We start from the raw sequence: 18,015 nt of genomic DNA on the forward strand, positions 1-18,015 counted from the left end.
AAACAACCAATTGATATATCAACCCAAATTTGATGTCATAATAAAATGCAGACAGATAAAAGTTTATCTGAAATTGAATTACATTACCTCCAGCCACCATTGGATACCTTTGTTGGGCCAATTAGGTGGACCTTACAGCATGAAAGCAACAATGCCAACCAGTAAAGCTAAGCTAATAAATGGGATGTAAATGCACACATTATTTCCCATCTAAGTAAAACCATGAGATTTATATATACAATAGTTGTCTAAATATGACAGTAATGCAGATTACAATATTATTAGATTATTTATACTATGAACAGTGCTCACATTTGTCATTCAAAGTAGTTGCATCATACTATTTAATCAATAAATATATCTAAACAGATGTATTTACAATAATGAAAATGTAGCAAGCTATACAGACAGCACATAATCAGCACTTTAGGTTACAAGGTTTGCACTGAATGCGGACAAAAAAAAGTACATAGGCTATTAAACATTTGACTAAACATGTTTGGTTTTCTAAAATGATTCAAAAGAATGTATTTTAATATCAGTAAGATGCCACAGGGTTTTCAACAGGTATCCAATAAAAACAACAAGGATTTTATAACAACCTGTTAGTAACAGACAGATTTAACATCTGTAAAAAAATAAAATTAAATTAAAATAAATAGACAAATGACGGCTAGAGAAAGTAACGGTAGTATTAGATCAATTATTTTCATTCTCATGTCAAGAACACATGTGAAAACTCTCCATTTTTACAGTGTGGTGTATACTCTTTCAGTGTGTATACACATCTATGTGGAGGGATGCGCAGCTGAGGCACTAGGGGTGTTCAAGGGCTCAGTCTGTAGGGGGTGGTTCAGAATATTGTCCTGCAGCAGAACACCATTGGTCTCTTTCCACTCCCTGAATTTACTTCCAGTGAGACCGGAGTCAGCCAGTAACTGCTCCAAAGTCAGTAGATCTGCTTCTTTAGCCTAAATGAAACAAAGACAATTTTTATTTAAATTAGTGTTGATCAGATATGCATCATAAAATAGTGTACTTATAGCAAACTATTACACGGCTCTGCAGTGCTTGATTCTGATTGGTCAGTCATGAAATTCCAAGGTATGTTACTCCCTGATAACAGCAGGTAAAAACTAATAACACAGACTCATTCATGGAAGCTTTGCATTTGGTTGGCTAGTAAAATATAAACACTCAAATCAATATTCTCTGTACAAATATTGAATTATGTCATCCTGTTATCACAGACTCTTTCTTGAGGACAATTTTCTTAATCCCACACCCACAATATTTGTATCCACTCCCATGCACACCTGCAAACATTCTGTCACAGCTTCTGGAAGTTGTGAAAAATTTACACAAACTTTAGGGCTATGCTAAATATTCAGAACAACATTGCATTTAAAGGGTTCATGAAATGCATTGTTTTATATTGTTAACATTATAAAGTAAGTTTATGTTTCCTGAGGTGCACTTATAATCTGAGTATTACTAAATACTAAAAGTAGCCTAATGTTAAAGGGTTAGTTCACCCAAAAATGAAAATTACCTCATGTCGTTCCAAACCCGTAAGACTAGGGCTGTCGCGATAACCGCAATATTGTAATACCGCGCTATTGACAAGCAAACCGCAGAGGAAAGATAGCAACTGCAGAAACCGCGGCAACCGCAGTGTTTAGGTTTTTTTTTTTTTTTTATATGAGGCTGTGGCCTTCTTGTTTTTTTCAATTTGTCACTGTGCATTCAATGTTAAATAAATTAATGATACAATATGGTTACGACTGTAATTTTCTCTCGAGCCGTTGTAGCTTTATAGTGCTTCGTTTGTTTTGAATAGGCCGGCTGAAACGATGGGAGGCGCTCGATCTCGTCCCAAAACCTAATGTCACGTCGCCAGTTTGGGAACATTTCGGCTTTCAACCCAATGAAAAGGGCGAGCCAGCGAATTTAGTCCAAAAAAGGTTCCTGTGACGCAGCAATACATCTAATTTGAGGTCATCGGGACATTCTAAAACGTTTAACGTGAAAAACGCTTAACGTGGTTTAATGTACTAATACAGTGATATTAACAGACCAAACTCACTAAACATCATATTAATAAAGTATCCTATCTACAAAAAATCAGATGATCCCTGAATATGAATTCAACGCGTTTGATAACACGTTAAGCCTTTTCCTACCATAGAAAACCATCATAAGGCTTAATGTGTTATTAAACGACTTTCATTCATATTCAGGACTCACCGTTTTTTTTTTTTTTTTTTTGTATATAGTATAGTTTATTAGTATAATGTTTAGTGAGTTTGGTTTTTAAAAATCACTGTCTTAGTACATTAAGCCACATTAACCGTTTTCTTATAACGTTTTTCTATGGGAGGAAAAGGCTAACTTGTTATTAAACGAGTTGCATTCATATTCAGGGCTCATCTGATTTTCTATAGATAGTATACTTTATTAGATTTTTAGTGCGTTTGGTCTGTTAATATCACTGTCTTACTACATTAAGTCATGTTAAGCGTTTTTCACGGTAAGCATTTTAGAATGTCCCCTGTCATCCAGCGCAGCTGCCCCCCTCAAGCATCAGGTCGCGGAACAACATCAAAAAGAACAGCTGAGACCGGTACCGGCCAACAGTTAGGAGTAGCTGAAGCCTTTGCGAAATCTGTAAAATACAGCCGTGAAAGTAACCGGCATATCTGCTGAAGTCACGGACAACCTCCGCGTCAGTGCCCAGAGAGCGTGAACAGATAACGAGCTCACACGCTTTCTGCATGAGGAGTGCATCGACTACAACGCGAATCCACTGTCCTGGTGGGCTAGTGCCGCGATAATCAGTCTAGATTTCCGCTGCTGTCCAAAGTCAAATACTTGTGTAATACATGTTAGAACTTTGATTTCTTTCTTTATTTTTTTTTTATTGGAAAAAGCATGTTCTTGTTGCTGTTTGGCATTTAACAATAAACAAAAATGTTTTAAAACGTGTCTCTCTGTCAGTTAAAAAAAGCAACAATATATGCTACATAACTCAACAATAAAGCTTTGTATGCAGCAAAATCAGGATAAATTAGGTATGTTAAAAAAAAAACGGTGGTAATACCATATATCGCGCTATTTAGCCACCCATAATAACCGCAGGGGAAATTTCTTAACCGCGACAGCCCTACGTAAGACCTCCGTTCATTTTCGGAACACAGTTTAAGATATTTTAGATTTAGTCCGAGAGCTCTCAGTCCCTCCATTGAAACTGTGTGTACGGTATACTGTCCATGTCCAGAAAGGTAATAAAAAAAACATCATCAAAGTAGTCCATGTGACATCAGAGGGTCAGTTAGAATTTGTTGAAGAATCGAAAATACATTTTGGTCCAAAAAAAAAAAAAATTACTACTTTATTCACCATTGTCTTCTCTTCCGGGTCTGTTGTAAGTTCGACTGCTGTGACTGTTGACGTATGACGCTGGTGAAGTTATTTCTGGTGCACCCAGTATCAAAGATAACACGTCAGCAGCTTCGTACATCAGCAGCATCACTGCATTGACATGATACCATAACCATTGTTATTTTTGGAACAAAATGTATTTTCGATGCATCAACAAATTCTAATTGACCCTCTGATGTCACATGGACTACTTTGAAGATGTTTTTCTTACCTTTCTGGACATGGACAGTATACCGTGCACACAGTTTCAATGGAGGAACTGAGAGCTCTCAGACTAAATCTAAAATATCTTAAACTGTGCTCCGAAGATGAACGGAGGTCTCATGGGTTTGGAACGACATGAGGGTGAGTCATTAAAGACATAATTTTCATTTTTGGGTGAACTAACCCTTTAATGTAATCATACGTACAGTATGTTAGCATATGTGTACAGTCAGACGAGCAGCCTTTCAAAGAATACTTCATTTGATAGTGTGACTGTAGTCAGTTTACACAGCCACTCTAGAAAGTTTTATCTTTGTCTAGCGTCTGCTCTATTTTTCTCCAGAAGTTATGACATATATCATGTCAAACAGTATTATTTTCTACTGTGAAAGGATGGCATGGGCCAGTGTTGTCACCTTGTGAAACAACCGATTAATGCAAAACCAAAGCAATGCTCATGTGCGAATTGTGTCCCCTGTCAAAAAAAATAAAAAATAAATTCTGAATGGATTATAGCATAGAAAATGTGCAAAGATTGCTCTCTTTGTAATCACTGCCCATCAATAAACATGTCTGTGATTGGCTACATTGCTCAACACTGCAAGAACGTGTGGTAAATAGAAACTTTTGATGTTTTCCAGAGTGCAAACACAAATACTCACTGAAGCATTAGACAGAACTCTTTTGCAAATATGCCATTTTTACAGCTTCAGCTGATGGTGCTCTTTGCTTTCTTTTGATGGTGCTCCACACATGCTAGCATGACAAAACTTTTTATTTTACTAGTTGCCATATCAACACTATATATAGGGAAAACATTTTGCTATAACACTAACAAATAAACAAATACCACAAATGGAATATTAAAATGTATCCTGTGTACACATTCCTTTACTGCACATTATAAGCAAACCACACTATGAGCACTTTTCAAGCAGGGTCATTGCTAGTAAAGAGAAAGGTGGTGATGATTATAGGGGCCCAGGGCCATCTAGGGGTCACCAGCAATTTCAACCGATTGTCTGAGGCTGGAATGAAAGATGCTCAGGGCAGTTGACAGGCCACTGCTGCATGTCGTCATGGTATCTTATCATTTTCTTGTGTTTTTAAGCCTTGCCTATTTAAACATTCAAGAGATTTTAAAGCATTCAAACACAAGAAGACACAAAATAACTTTCCCATCTTCTTGTGTTTAACCCTTATGCGTTGTTGGGGACGTTTTCGTCCACTAGGTGGTAAAGTTCAGTCTTATTTTGGCCACAACTTTCTCTGTGTTTGAAATTTTTCAAAAACTCAATGGTACAATCTGGGCAAATTCACTACCCTTTCGTTATGTTCATGGATGAAAACATCCGCTTAATTAAACTGCTGTAAAAATGTATCAGATAAATATTTTTTTCAAATTTTTTTTGCATAAATCTATCAATCAACTTCAGTCCTTATCAAAACTACCAAATGTTTAAAAAAAAATCCAAGATTTTAACTCTTTAATTACCAAGTTTATAAATGATGTCACTGATTTGGGAAGAAAAAACACACAAAATTACATATTTTCAATTTAAAAAGTGTAGTTCTGAGAGCATGAGGTGTACATTTTGATTTTCTCAAATACATCAAGGTAAGTGCGCAAAGGTCTCTCTCACACACTCTCTCTCTCTCTTTCTCACACACACACACATACACACACAATATAATATGCTTTTATACTCCATATAGCTTCATATACAAGTCAGAAACTAAGCTTTTTTTGCACAGGCCTATTTAAAGGGTTAATGGTCCCACCTAGTGATCAACTGTAAAAATAACAAATGTTACCTCTTCCCAACAGGGAAAACCACCAACAATCAAGAATCTCACACACACACAAACACTATAATTTGCTGTTATACTCCATATAACTCCATATACAAGCCAGAAACTAAGCCTTTTTTTGCACAGGCCTATCTTAAGGGTTAATGGTCCCACCTAGTGATCAACTGTAAAAATAACAAATTTGACCTCTTCCCAAAAGGGAAAACCACAAACAATCCAGAATGCATGATTATATGGTTTCATGGCTTTGTAATCAAAAAATGTCGTTATAATGGAAGTCAATGGGGCAAAAACAGCCACCAACAACAAATTGGGGAAAAAAATTTAAATCTAATGCTGCACAAAAGCTAAAAATGCATCAAAGCCAATGTTGCTACTAATCTTTGACATGACCAAGACTGTTATAAAAAGTAAAAAACAAATCCAGCCACAATTACTTTTATATTGAAAATAAGTCATTTGTGTGTTTTTTTCCCCCAAATAAGTGACATCATTTATGAACTTGGCAATTAAAGAGTTAACCCTTGTGCATTGTTCAAATTCACTACCCTTTCGTTATGTCCGGGATGAAAACGTCCACTAAATTAAACTGCTGTAAAAATGTATCAGATTCATATTTTTTCTTCAGTCCTGATCAAAACTACCAAATGTTTTTAAAAAATCCAAGATTTTAAGTCTTTAATTGCCAAGTTCATAAATGATGAATGTCACTGATTTGGGTGGAAAAAACACACAAAATGACTTATTTTCAATATAAAAGTAATTGTGGTTGGATTTTGTTTTTTTACTTTTTATAACAGTCTTGGGCATGTCAAAGATTAGTAGCAACATTGGCTTTGATGCATTTTTAGTTTTTGTGCAACATTAGATTTAAATTTTTTCTCCCTCATTTGTTGTTGGTGGCTGTTTTTGCCCCATTGACTTCCATTATAATGACATTTTTTGATTGCAAAGCCATGACACCATATAATCATCCCAAATCAGTGACATCATTTATGAACTTGATAATTAAAGAGTTAAAATCTTGGACTTTTTTAAAAAAATTTGGTAGTTTTGATCAGGACTGAGGTTTATTAATAGATTTATGCAAAAAAAATTGTAAAAAAATATTTATCTGATACATTTTTACAGCAGTTTAATTTGGTGGATGTTTTCATCCATGAACATAACGAAAGGGTAGTGAATTTGCCCACAGTGTACCGTTGAGTTTTTGAAAAATTAAAAAAAATAATGTTTCCCAAAATATGTGTCAAAATAAGATTTTTCACCAAAAATCATTCCATTAGCTCAAACACAGAGAAAGTTGTGGCCAAAATAAGACTCAACTTTACCCCCTAGTGGACGAAAACGTCCCCAACAACGCATAAGGGTTAAAATCTTGGATTTTAAAAAAAAAACATTTGGTAGTTTTGATCAGGACTGAAGTTGATTAACAGATTTATGCAAAAAAAATTGAGAAAAAATATGAATCTGACACATTTTTACAGCAGTTTAATTGACTGGATGTTTTCATCCCGAACATACTAAAAGGGTAGTGAATTTGAACAATGCACAAGGGTTAAACGTTTAAATACACACTGTCAATTTAATTATTAAACACAAAAATATGCGAAAGAACTTAATTCAGCACCCATTCGCTGTGATCTGTGCATGCTGAGAGATGTGTCTCACAGTCCGTGAACATGGAATTTTATTTTGTTTTTTGTCTCCTTGTACTTGAATAGACAAATACATACAATATTGAGTCGGAAATACCCATATTGGCAAGTGTTCTCTATAAACAGTCAGTTATGTCTCAGGTGAACATGAACAGTTGAGGAAGAAATCAGGGGCCTCATTTATAAAATGTATGTATGCTCAGATATGATCTTAGAGTACATCTACACTTAAATACGGCAGTGCTCATATCTGTAAGAACTAGCTTTGACGTGGAAAAGTGCTTAGCATCACGTCAGGGTCTTAGCAGATGTACGCACTTTTTCTTATTGGGGTTCTGCAGGTTTTTGAAAATGTAAGCTGTTCTTGCAGCTCCAGGTTCTTAATTAAATAATTTGGGTGGTGAATGGTGATCTTTTACATGTTAATGGAAGAGGTGGAGGTACTGGTCTGCTTATCTTAAGTGTCTGGAAATGTAATCCTCTACCATCTTTGGGTATCAACAGCTCCTTTGAATCTCATTCAGTTACTAATACCTACCCTCTTAAAATCCATTTTGTAGTTGTCTATCGACCCCCAGGACCACTGGGTAACTTTTTGGATGAATTGGATGTGCTGCTCTCAACCTTTCCTGAGGATGGTACTCCCCTAGTAATGCTTGGAGACTTCAACATCCACCTATATAAACCTCAATCTGCAGACTTCCACACTCTGCTTGCCTCTTTTGATCTTAATCGAGTGTCAACTACTGCTACTCACAAATCAGGTAACCAACTGGACCTTATTTACATACAGCACTGCTCCACTGATCATGTACTGGTTACTCCACTGCACACGTCGGATCACTTCCTCCTCACTCTTAACCTCAACATGGTCCCTGACACATCACTTACCCCTCCACATGTCATCTTTCAACGTAACCTACTCTCACTCTCACCCTCCTAGCTATCTGCTATGCTTTCATCTTCCTTCCTTCCCCTAAACTGTTAGCATCTTTTGATGCTAACAGTGCTACTGATACTTTCTGCTTCACTCTCACATCTTGTTTAGACACTGTTTGCACCTTGTCTTCCAGGCCAGCCCATACCACCCCTTCTGCCCCTTGGTTATCGGATGTTATCCGCGAACATTGTTCTAAGCTTAGAGCTGCTGAAAGGGTGTGGCCTTAATGTGTATCAGTCACTCCTCTCTTCCTTCTCTGCTAATGTCTCCACTGCTAAAAGGACATACTACCATAACAAAATTAATAATTTTTGTAACTCTCGCATGCTTTTTAAAATGTTTTCCTCACTCCCCTTCCTGCATCAACTCTAATAGCTAACAACATTTTTCATTAATAAAATTAAAAATATCAGTGCACAATTTTCCACACCACAATCTGTCAAGCACATCTTACCAGCAAACATACACTCATTCACATCCTTCTCTTCACTCTCTGAGGCAGAACTCTCCAAACTCATCCTTTCTAATCACCCTACTACTTGTCCACTTGATCCTATTCCATCTCATCTCCTTCAAGCCATTTCTCCTCCAGTTGTATCTGTACTTACTCACACCATTAACATATCCCTCCACACTGGTGTTTTCCCTCAACATTTAGACGGGCTTGTATAACTCCACTACTTAAGAAAATCACCCTCAACCCATCTCTTTTAGAGAACTACAGACCAGTTTCCCTTCTTCCTTTCATTGCAAAAACACTTGAACAAGCTATGTTCAACCACATCTCTGCCTTTCTCACAAAGAACAACCTTCTCGACAGCAACCAGTCTGGATTCAGAAGTAGACATTCAACCGAGACTGCCTTGAGTGGAGAGTGGATCCCAAATCCCACCAGATTCTCCTGTCAACCCTATTGGCAATGGACATCCCAGGAACCGCACTCCGGTGGTTTAAATCTTACCTACACAGTAAAATCAGCAGTCTAATATTTGCAGTGTTAAAAGTTATTAATTCCCAAAGAGTTGAATTAACAATCTACAGTGTTAAACAGTACTCATGTTCAGTGTTATTATATGGTGTAATTTAACTTTTATACTAAAAGTGTGAAATAAAAAACCCGCCGAATTGTATGGACTCCGCCCCTCAATGACTGCTGCCTCGCGAGGTGACGATGCCATTTTTTCTTTGATCGACCGAGATGGTAAGTTGGATTGCAACACTTTTTTTTTGCAACACAATTTTACCCAAAATATGATTGGTGGTGAACACATTTAGAAATTACTAACTGCGATTGTTTTTGTCAGGTTTAGTGTTAAATTCGTGTTCGTGAGGTGCTGAGATGTAAGTTACAGAAGAGTGAAAGTTTCTCATGCCGTTTCGATTTCCTAAAAAAAAAAGGTGACTACGTGTAAAGTAACTTTTTGGAATGTGCTTACATATGTACTTTTTTTATGTTATAACGTTATATGCTTTACGCTTCTTTCAGTTAGGTTCGTCGACACGTTCTCTCGCCTCTGTTCCCACCAAGGCCTGAAGACTGAAGCAGCTCAGTTACATTCGGTAGGTTATCTGCTCAAATTAGACAAATGTATTTGTTTTTGAAAGCACAGAGTGCCATTTCGCCGTTTCCATGATTTGAAATGGCAATAGTGGGACTGTTAATCATTACGTGCTAACAAATTAGTTTTTTTGTGACTCATAACACTGTGTTAAAGTGTCTGTCACCGCTGCAGATGTGCAGTCTTTCTGCAGCCAGAGCTGCTATAACGAGGAACATTTACCAGTCATTTGATTGACGTTATCTATTGCAAAACTCTGAAATTACAGCACATTTAAAGATTTCTATTCGCCACTGTCTTGCGTTGCTTGATCTCAGCACTGAATATCATGTCTGTCATGTAGTCATATCTGCGTCAAGACACAAATGCGCTATCATCACATTTTTCTTAAGACATTAACGTTTATGCAAGTATCGTGAAAGTGAGTTAAAGGTACGTTAAACTGTAAATCCGTCAGTCTTTCAGTTTCCTTCATTGCCCACTGCCATAGCGTGCATGTACTTAATCAATTCATATGGCATGCTATTTTGGGTTAAATAATGTCCTTAATGTTTCCGGATATACAAAGTTAAGTTTTAATGAAGAAATATGTTTGAATCTATTTATAGTTTCTTTTCACATTATGAATAATAAATTATTAGTAAGATAAATTTACACTTGTTAATTTATTCTAATGTAGTACACTGTTCATTTTAAGATGTCTTATTTCTCATGTTACTCATTAAAATTATACAAATGTATTTAATAATCAGATTAAATAAATACTTTAATTGTTTCAGGCCTCCATGTGAATATTGCACAATGTCTCATTTAATTGACACTAAGATTAAGGATGTAAATATATATATATATATATATATATATATATATATATATATATATATATATATATATATATATATATGTTTACGATTTGACGCCCGTATTATACACAGTTGTCAGCATACTCATAATTAGGGAAAATCACAATTATTATACCACATTAAATATTTAAATTAAGTGTTGTTTTTTGTTTGTTTTTTTATCTTTTTTCTATAGAATTGGCCCAGACTTCTGCAGTGTCAAGTGAAGGAAGCTCCTCTGTGTCTGATGACTCTGAGTGTGAGTGGAAGCCCTTCAAGAACGGAGCAGAATGCTGAAGATGATGCCAGAAGGGTGAGTTTATATGTTATTCTCTGTGCAGTACAAATTTAAAATGCAAAAATGAATATGAACAATTAAAATTGTACTTGGCAGGCACACGATATTAGCTTATGTTCACACCTGGAATTTACTAATTATTAATTTAAGATCTCAAACTGAAAAAATATAAATATTAAGTTGACCCAAAAACGATAAATTGTCATCATTTCTCACTCTGTAATTCTAAACCTGCAAGTCTTGCATTCATTTTCAAAACACAAATGAAGATATTTTGAATGAGATAATTTCCTTCCATCGACAGTCTACACAACTACCACTTTGAAACTTCAAGAAGTTCATAAAGCGATCATAAAACTAATCCAAATGAATCGAGCGGATTAATCCAAATTTTCTGAAGAGACTCGATCACTGTACAATGAACAGAATTACTTTTTTTTCACATTTAAACATTGATCAGGGAACATAAACAGAAAATTTGGACTAAACCACAATATATGTATGGTTTACTTCTCTTTATGGATTAGTTCTCTTTATGAAGTTTATGAAGTATTAAAGTGGTAGTTGCATGGACGTCATTCAATGGACAGAAATCTTATATTCTATTAAAATATCTATAAATATCTACAGTTGTGTATGAAAGATAACAAAAGGCTGAGTAAACTGATGAAATTTTATTTTTTCAACAAACCCTGTAATAAAAGTATATGGCCATATGTGTCACCCAAGATGCGTGCTAATGCCAGGTTGTGAACAGAGCCACTGTGTGACTACATTGTAATGCTCTTTTGGCAGGTCTTCCAGGCATTTCTCTCAAACCTTTACAATTAATCCAGAATGCGGCAGCAAGATTAATGAGCCTAAAAGAATGCACGTCACACCTCTGTTTATCAATTTGCACTGGTTAACAATAGCTGCTCGCATAAAATTCAAGGCATTAATGTTTGCCTAACAAACCACCACTGGCTCTGCACCCATTTACCTAAATGCATTACTTCAGATTTATATGCCCTCTAGAAGATTGCATTCTACAAGTGAACGTCACTTGATTGTGCCAAAAAAAAAGACACTTTTACGGACTTTTAAATTAAATGTTCCCTCCTGGTGGAATGGCCTGCCCAACTTAATCCAAGTCCTTAGCTATCTTCAACAATCAGCTAAAAACAACTCTAACTCTAGCACTATCTATTCTAATTCTATTCCTAAAAAAAAAAAAAAAAACACTTGTCCCTTTCAATCTATTCATTTGCTGCTTGTTTCATAAAAAAAGCTACCTAGCTTTCTAATCTTTTTGTATTCTATCTGTTTTCTTTTCATTCATTATACAATTAACAAAAGCAAAAAATACCTCTAACACTAGCTTGCTCTATTCTTTTTTCTATTTTGTCTGGTTTCTTTTTATTTATTATATATTTCTTACGTTTTCTGTGCGTAATTTCAGTTTATGAATCACCCTTACGCATATTTGAAAAATGATCGTAAGATCAATTTTAGGATGGTTTCTGTGCAACATTTTATAAATGAGGCCCCAGATCATTGTATTGGATCCATGCATTGTGTCTTAAATTGAAAGAGAGAAAAAGAGAGAAAAGAGAGAAAATCACTCTTGTCATTACTTTTATATTATTAATAAAAATTAATCTATAATTAATTTATACAGAGAAGACTATGCACTGCTATTTTACATGTAATTATTCAGTTTATGCACAAACAAAACAACAGAATAGTCATGACATTAAGCCTCTTGTGTAAGAAACAATACATCCAAATCACTTGAGTGGTATTGTCATTATTTAGCTGGTAGGTACTGAACAAAGAAACTATTTTTTTATCAGCAGTACTTGTAAGTGCATTTGGTTTTCACATTAAGCTAAATAGATAAATACTGTGAGGCAAAATGTTTTCATATGTTAGAAAAGGTTCATCTGAACCTCTAACCTTTAGAGTGCTGTTGAGGGTTCTGATGAGATGTATCTTCTCATTGAGTTTCTGGTTTTTGCAACGCTTTATAAATGAGGCTCGTAATTCCCATTTTGAAGATGGCTTCCTCTCACCCGTTGGAGACAAACTTGCTCTTTTCAAATGTAAGTACAACCTTTCCATCTCATCATCAGTTCCTTCCTGTCCGTCTAGAACTATTAAAACAATTATAAATTTTATACCAAGACTTACGGCTAACCTAAGCAATCAAACTTTTTATTATTATTATTATTAACAGACCTATAACAATCAATTCTAATATGCTTTAAGTAGATCAGCAGTCATGCTGAACAATGTAATTCCCTAGCATAAATCTAATGTTAAAATGATAGCCCAGCTTGCTTACTTTCAGGTCTGGCATCATTTGAGATCAGCTGCGTTTCTGGTTCCTCTGGCTCTGCGGATGTTGCCATAAGTGATGTGCTAGATGAGCACTCAAGGGGGTCTTGAGAAGGAGCGGTGGCTTCACTACCTTGTGAGGTTTCCTTTATTGTGGTGCTCACTGTATGGACCACAGCAGAACAGACCACTGTTTCACCAGCAGTAGGGTTTGCCTGGGAGACGAGGTCCAGCCAAGACTGTCTATGCTTTGCCAGAGAAGAGACAGAGCTGTGGGAAGTCATTGTACTGACGGGGGAGGAGAGGGTTCCAGTGGCTTCACTAGGAACAGGGGAGGAATATGGAGGAGGAAGGCTTCCCTAAATGGGGAAGATACCGCAGAGTGAGGGTGTGATAATGATATACAATATTAAAAAAAACATAGTTCTTCTAATTCAGGGAATCTCAAGCTTCCTGTAGATTTTAGCTCCAAACCTAATTAAATACACCTGAACAAGGTAATCAAGACATTCAAGATAGAAAGTTACAGGCAAGTGATCAAGGTTGGACTAGATTCTGTAGGAAAGTGTATCTTGAGGTCCAGAGCTAAGAGCTTCAGTTATAGGTCATAAAAAGCCCCCTTTTATTTCTCATAATAGTCATGAATCACAACATTAACCTCATTGTCATCTACCATACACTATGAAATGACAGACCATTAATTACTAAACACTTTCTCAAAATGATGTTATAAGCCCAGAGTCAGTTCAGTGATCGTCTCTCACTTTCATAATCAATCTGTATGTGAACAATCATATTCATGCATTTTCTCTGATCGTGAAAAGAACCGGTGTAAATGCCCTTTGAATTGCATTTGAGATGGATTTAAATCCAATTGCTCTAACCACTCCTCAAGATGGTCTGGGATGCATTCCAGATGAAACTTTACAAAGTGTAAATGCATCTGGTTGTTAAAACCAAACCAAAAATGTAAATTTGTTAAATATGTAAAATCCTCCCAAAATATTAATAACAATAATAATAATTCCTTACATTTATATAGCGCTTTTTTAAGCACATAATAAACACATGAGAGTGTGTTGTAGACTATATGACATGTTATAGTAAATGCACTAAATGCAACATGCATCGCCGTGGATGAGTAGATGATCTGCTCAGCAAGTCGATGTACAAACCAAGTGAAACTGAAAGTAAGTCGAAGATGCTCAAAACACAATACATTTCTACATCTAAATTTATCTTTCCAGTCCTGAAGCCGTGCTCTCTCTTTTTGCACTCTTTGAACTTGAAATTATCTCATGATGAATAAAATGCAGCTCATATCTGTTGCTTTCTTTGATGTGAACTCCCTTAAATTTGCTTATAGCATGGGATTTTAAAATTGATTTTATATCCATTTGATATCAGATAACTATACGATCAGAGAAAACACATGAAGTGACCAGGTGTAAACAGGCCCATCTTCTGCTGCAGTGTGAATGCAGCCAATGTAAAAACAGAAAACTGAGGTTTGCAAATAATGTATGGACAGACCTTTGGCATGAGTTTGCAAAAAAAAATCAAAATACTGAGAAAATCACCTTTGAATTTGTCCAAATGAATTCTTAGCAATCCATATTACTAATCAAAAATTAAGTTTTGATATATTAACAGTAGGAAATTTACAAAATATCTTCATGGAACATGATCTTTACTTAATAGCCTAATGATTTTTGGCATAAAAGAAAAATCGATAATTCTGACCCATACAATGTTTTTTAAAATATACCCCAGCGACTTAAGACTGGTTTTGTGGTCCAGGGTCACATATACACTGTGCTTTTGTGAACTTGCCTGGTGTGCAGTGGCTGATGGACCATTGAGACTTGTCATAGCCTGGGTGTTGTGCTCAGAGTACGGCGGTGGTGGTGTGTCAGTGGACTCCTCCTGATCACTGGCCTCACTGTAGCATTCTGTGCAAAAGATGCAAAAAATACATGTAAAAAGATGAATATTGAACCTAGTACACTAGTACACTAATTTGCACAACTTACCAGCTGTATGAACATCTGTGGGTTCATAATGAATAGATGCCAAACCAAGTTTATTCAACCATCTGAAATCACAAAACATCAGAACATGTTACCATCCATTACAAATAGGACTGTCAAAATAAATGTGTTTATACATTCGGTTACTGTCTAGCACAATTCTTTATAAATTAAATGTATTTCATTCATTTTAAGTTTCCATCTACTATCTTTAGTCACATGACTTCTCTAAATAAACCCCAAAGATAGGTCAGACAACTCAGTGTCAGTAAACCCAGACAATAAAAAAGTCAGAGTATACAACACTCAGTCAGAAGCAATCATACATGCTGCTATTTTGAGTCTTGAAACCAATTTGATTTCCCATAATTCATTCATTGCTGTCATAACTATTGACATGGACATGGTAACCACTCACAGCACCTTTCATTATAATCAAAAATCAAGTATTAAATATCAACCAAATAAACACACACTCACAATTTTTTTTTAATATTTGTTATTTGTGCACACAAGAATGAGAAGGAAATCAGAATGAGCGGGAACTGAGCCCTTTTCTCAAATTACCAGGTGATTTATGTTATGACCCTCACATATGGTCATGAACTTTGGGTAATGACCAATAGAACAAGATAGTGGGTAGAACTGACTGAAATTATCACATAATTGTGAAACATCCACACAAATGGCCAAATCCAATAATTACACATTTGATTTAGGTTTTTTTTTTAAAGGAACTGAATGTGTTAATCTATTTCAACAGTTTATACAAACCACTACTTTGACTACTGTAAATACAATTTTGAATGTTATTAAGCAGAATATATGTTTTTGTTTTGTCAGAATGAGATGTCAGTGGACTTACAAGTTCATGTCCTCATTGCTGTCTGCTGCAAAGTAAAACATCATGACTTTGGGATGGCAAGCTTTGATCGCACTGTGAGAAACAAAAAAACACGTGAACGGTTGTTCAGTTGAAAAATATTTGTAATTATCATAATGAGTACTATATTCCACTTAAAGACCCTTACATTAAAAAAAAACAACAATAACTTTGTAAAAGTACTTTGTAAAAACAGAATTAACAGGAATTTAAATTACACTTACTATTTTTTCTTACATTCCGTAGCCCTGTCAATAACAAAATCTGTCAAATTTATAAAGCCTTCTGCTTTTTCAGCCTGGGGAAACACAAAAACACATGACCAAAGTGGTTGTACATACCATGTGTGTGTGTGTATATATATATATATATAATATCTTCAATACTAGATAATACAGTAGCGTGAAATAAGGAAGATGTAATTCAGCATTCAGATGACTCACCACTTGATTTGGGTACCAGTACAGAGAGGTTTTCTTTAGCACGAACCAATACCTTTTCCACTTAATACCCAGAAATCCCTTCCCCTCTTTCTTCCTATAAAGCCAGCCCTGATGGTCCACTGGCTTCAGATTTTTCACTGAAACTCTCCTTCTGCTCATTCTTGGACTTCCTGTTAGAACAGATATTTGAGCAGAAATGATGACACAGGAAAAATACTTCTCATTCGACTACATCTCAAGTTGTTTGTGCAATGTGATACTAACCTCCACAATTCTTCTTATTTGACTTTAGTCTGAGGGACACCTGAAGACAAATACATGAAATATGCTGGGATTATCATGACAACACCATGTCTCACTATTATGATTTAAAAACTTTCACAATGCAGACAAAAATATTTCCTGTATAATATATTCACAAAAATTACCGGATTGTACTCATCAGAAGCCATACACGGAGCAAGCGAAATGGGAAAGGAGGCCTGGTAAGAGACCAAAACAGACACAATCAAAGTGATTATTAGGGTCAGTTTCAGTAAGGTCCTTTTATTTTACAGTGCTGTTTTGCATGTGCATACTATGGATTTATTACCAGTTATTGTAATTAACCTTGAAACTAATCCCTAATCCTAACCTCAAGGTCACTTTTAAACCAAAATGAACTTTGCAAGGACCTCTTATCTCCAGCAAGTTGTCATTCACATGAGATTGAAGCAATAGTAAACGACAATGTTACAATTTTCCAGTTAATTTCCGGATGGACAAAATCAAGTCCTTCCCCAAATCATTTTCTAATTCGAGATGCTGTTTCTCTCAGACATATGTCACAACAGGGAGGAGAAAGGCAAAAACAACTTTTGTTACATGCTGACTTTAAGCTAAGTCCTTGTAGTTACCTTATATTACTCAGTACTAGTTAGTGGGTAAGTACCCTGTAAAGTAAGTCAGCATTCTGTAAAATGAAGTGCAACTGGGCCACTGCTAAAATTTAGGTACATTCAGAAATCACACTGCTCAAAAAATTAAAGTGTTCACCCAAATATATAAAAAAATCCATCCTTAATTACTCACCCTCATGTTGTTCCAAACTCATAAGACCTTTGTTCATCTTCAGAACTCAGAGGGTCAGAAAGTTCTTGGATTTAATCAAAAATATCTTAACTTGTGTTCCGAAGATGAATGAAGGTCTTACGGGTTTGAAACAACTTGAGGGTGAGTAATTAATGACAAAAGTTTCATTTTTGGGTGAACTATACCTTTAAGGGAACACTTAAATCATACATTGGATCTCGATGGGTGAAATATTCAAGCTGAAAATCTTTACATGGTGTAATTTGTTGAGAATAAAATTATGTGACAATGATTGATGTAAACCAAAACCACCGATCCTCTGAAGGCTGGATTTAAAAAAAATGTCATTTCAGGCTGATCTAACTTGCATGAATTTCATCAAAGCATACAAGTCAGTAGTGTGTATGGTCTCCATGTGCCTATAAGTAAAATGTCTGGGTATGCTCCTGATAAATGGTTAAAAAATTATTCAAAACAAAGGGAACCAAGAAAAAGAGTAGAAGAGTTCACTGATC

At 35.6% G+C, this 18,015-nt stretch overlaps 1 protein-coding gene across 3 annotated transcripts in view; it reads right to left on the bottom strand.

The window, feature by feature from the left end:
• Positions 1-211: 211 nt before the first annotated feature.
• LOC132113052 (connector enhancer of kinase suppressor of ras 3-like) overlaps positions 212-18,015 on the bottom strand; it is an 84,744-nt gene continuing 66,940 nt past the window's right edge. For 2 of the 3 annotated variants that reach the window (XM_059520853.1, XM_059520852.1), the window contains exons 16-25: positions 16,858-16,911; positions 16,694-16,733; positions 16,430-16,599; positions 16,211-16,284; positions 15,969-16,040; positions 15,107-15,168; positions 14,907-15,025; positions 13,081-13,432; positions 12,693-12,889; positions 212-971 (exon numbers count right to left, since the gene is read on the bottom strand). In XM_059520853.1, coding sequence (XP_059376836.1) covers positions 789-971; positions 12,693-12,889; positions 13,081-13,432; positions 14,907-15,025; positions 15,107-15,168; positions 15,969-16,040; positions 16,211-16,284; positions 16,430-16,599; positions 16,694-16,733; positions 16,858-16,911 — 1,323 coding nt within the window. In that variant the 3' untranslated portion in view covers positions 212-788. The remainder of the gene's footprint in view (positions 972-12,692; positions 12,890-13,080; positions 13,433-14,906; positions 15,026-15,106; positions 15,169-15,968; positions 16,041-16,210; positions 16,285-16,429; positions 16,600-16,693; positions 16,734-16,857; positions 16,912-18,015) is intronic. The other variant, XM_059520854.1, reaches the window with a different exon arrangement.

The sequence above is a fragment of the Carassius carassius genome, chromosome 32 (genome assembly GCF_963082965.1).
Source record: "Carassius carassius chromosome 32, fCarCar2.1, whole genome shotgun sequence".
Taxonomy (NCBI): Eukaryota; Metazoa; Chordata; class Actinopteri; order Cypriniformes; family Cyprinidae; genus Carassius; species Carassius carassius.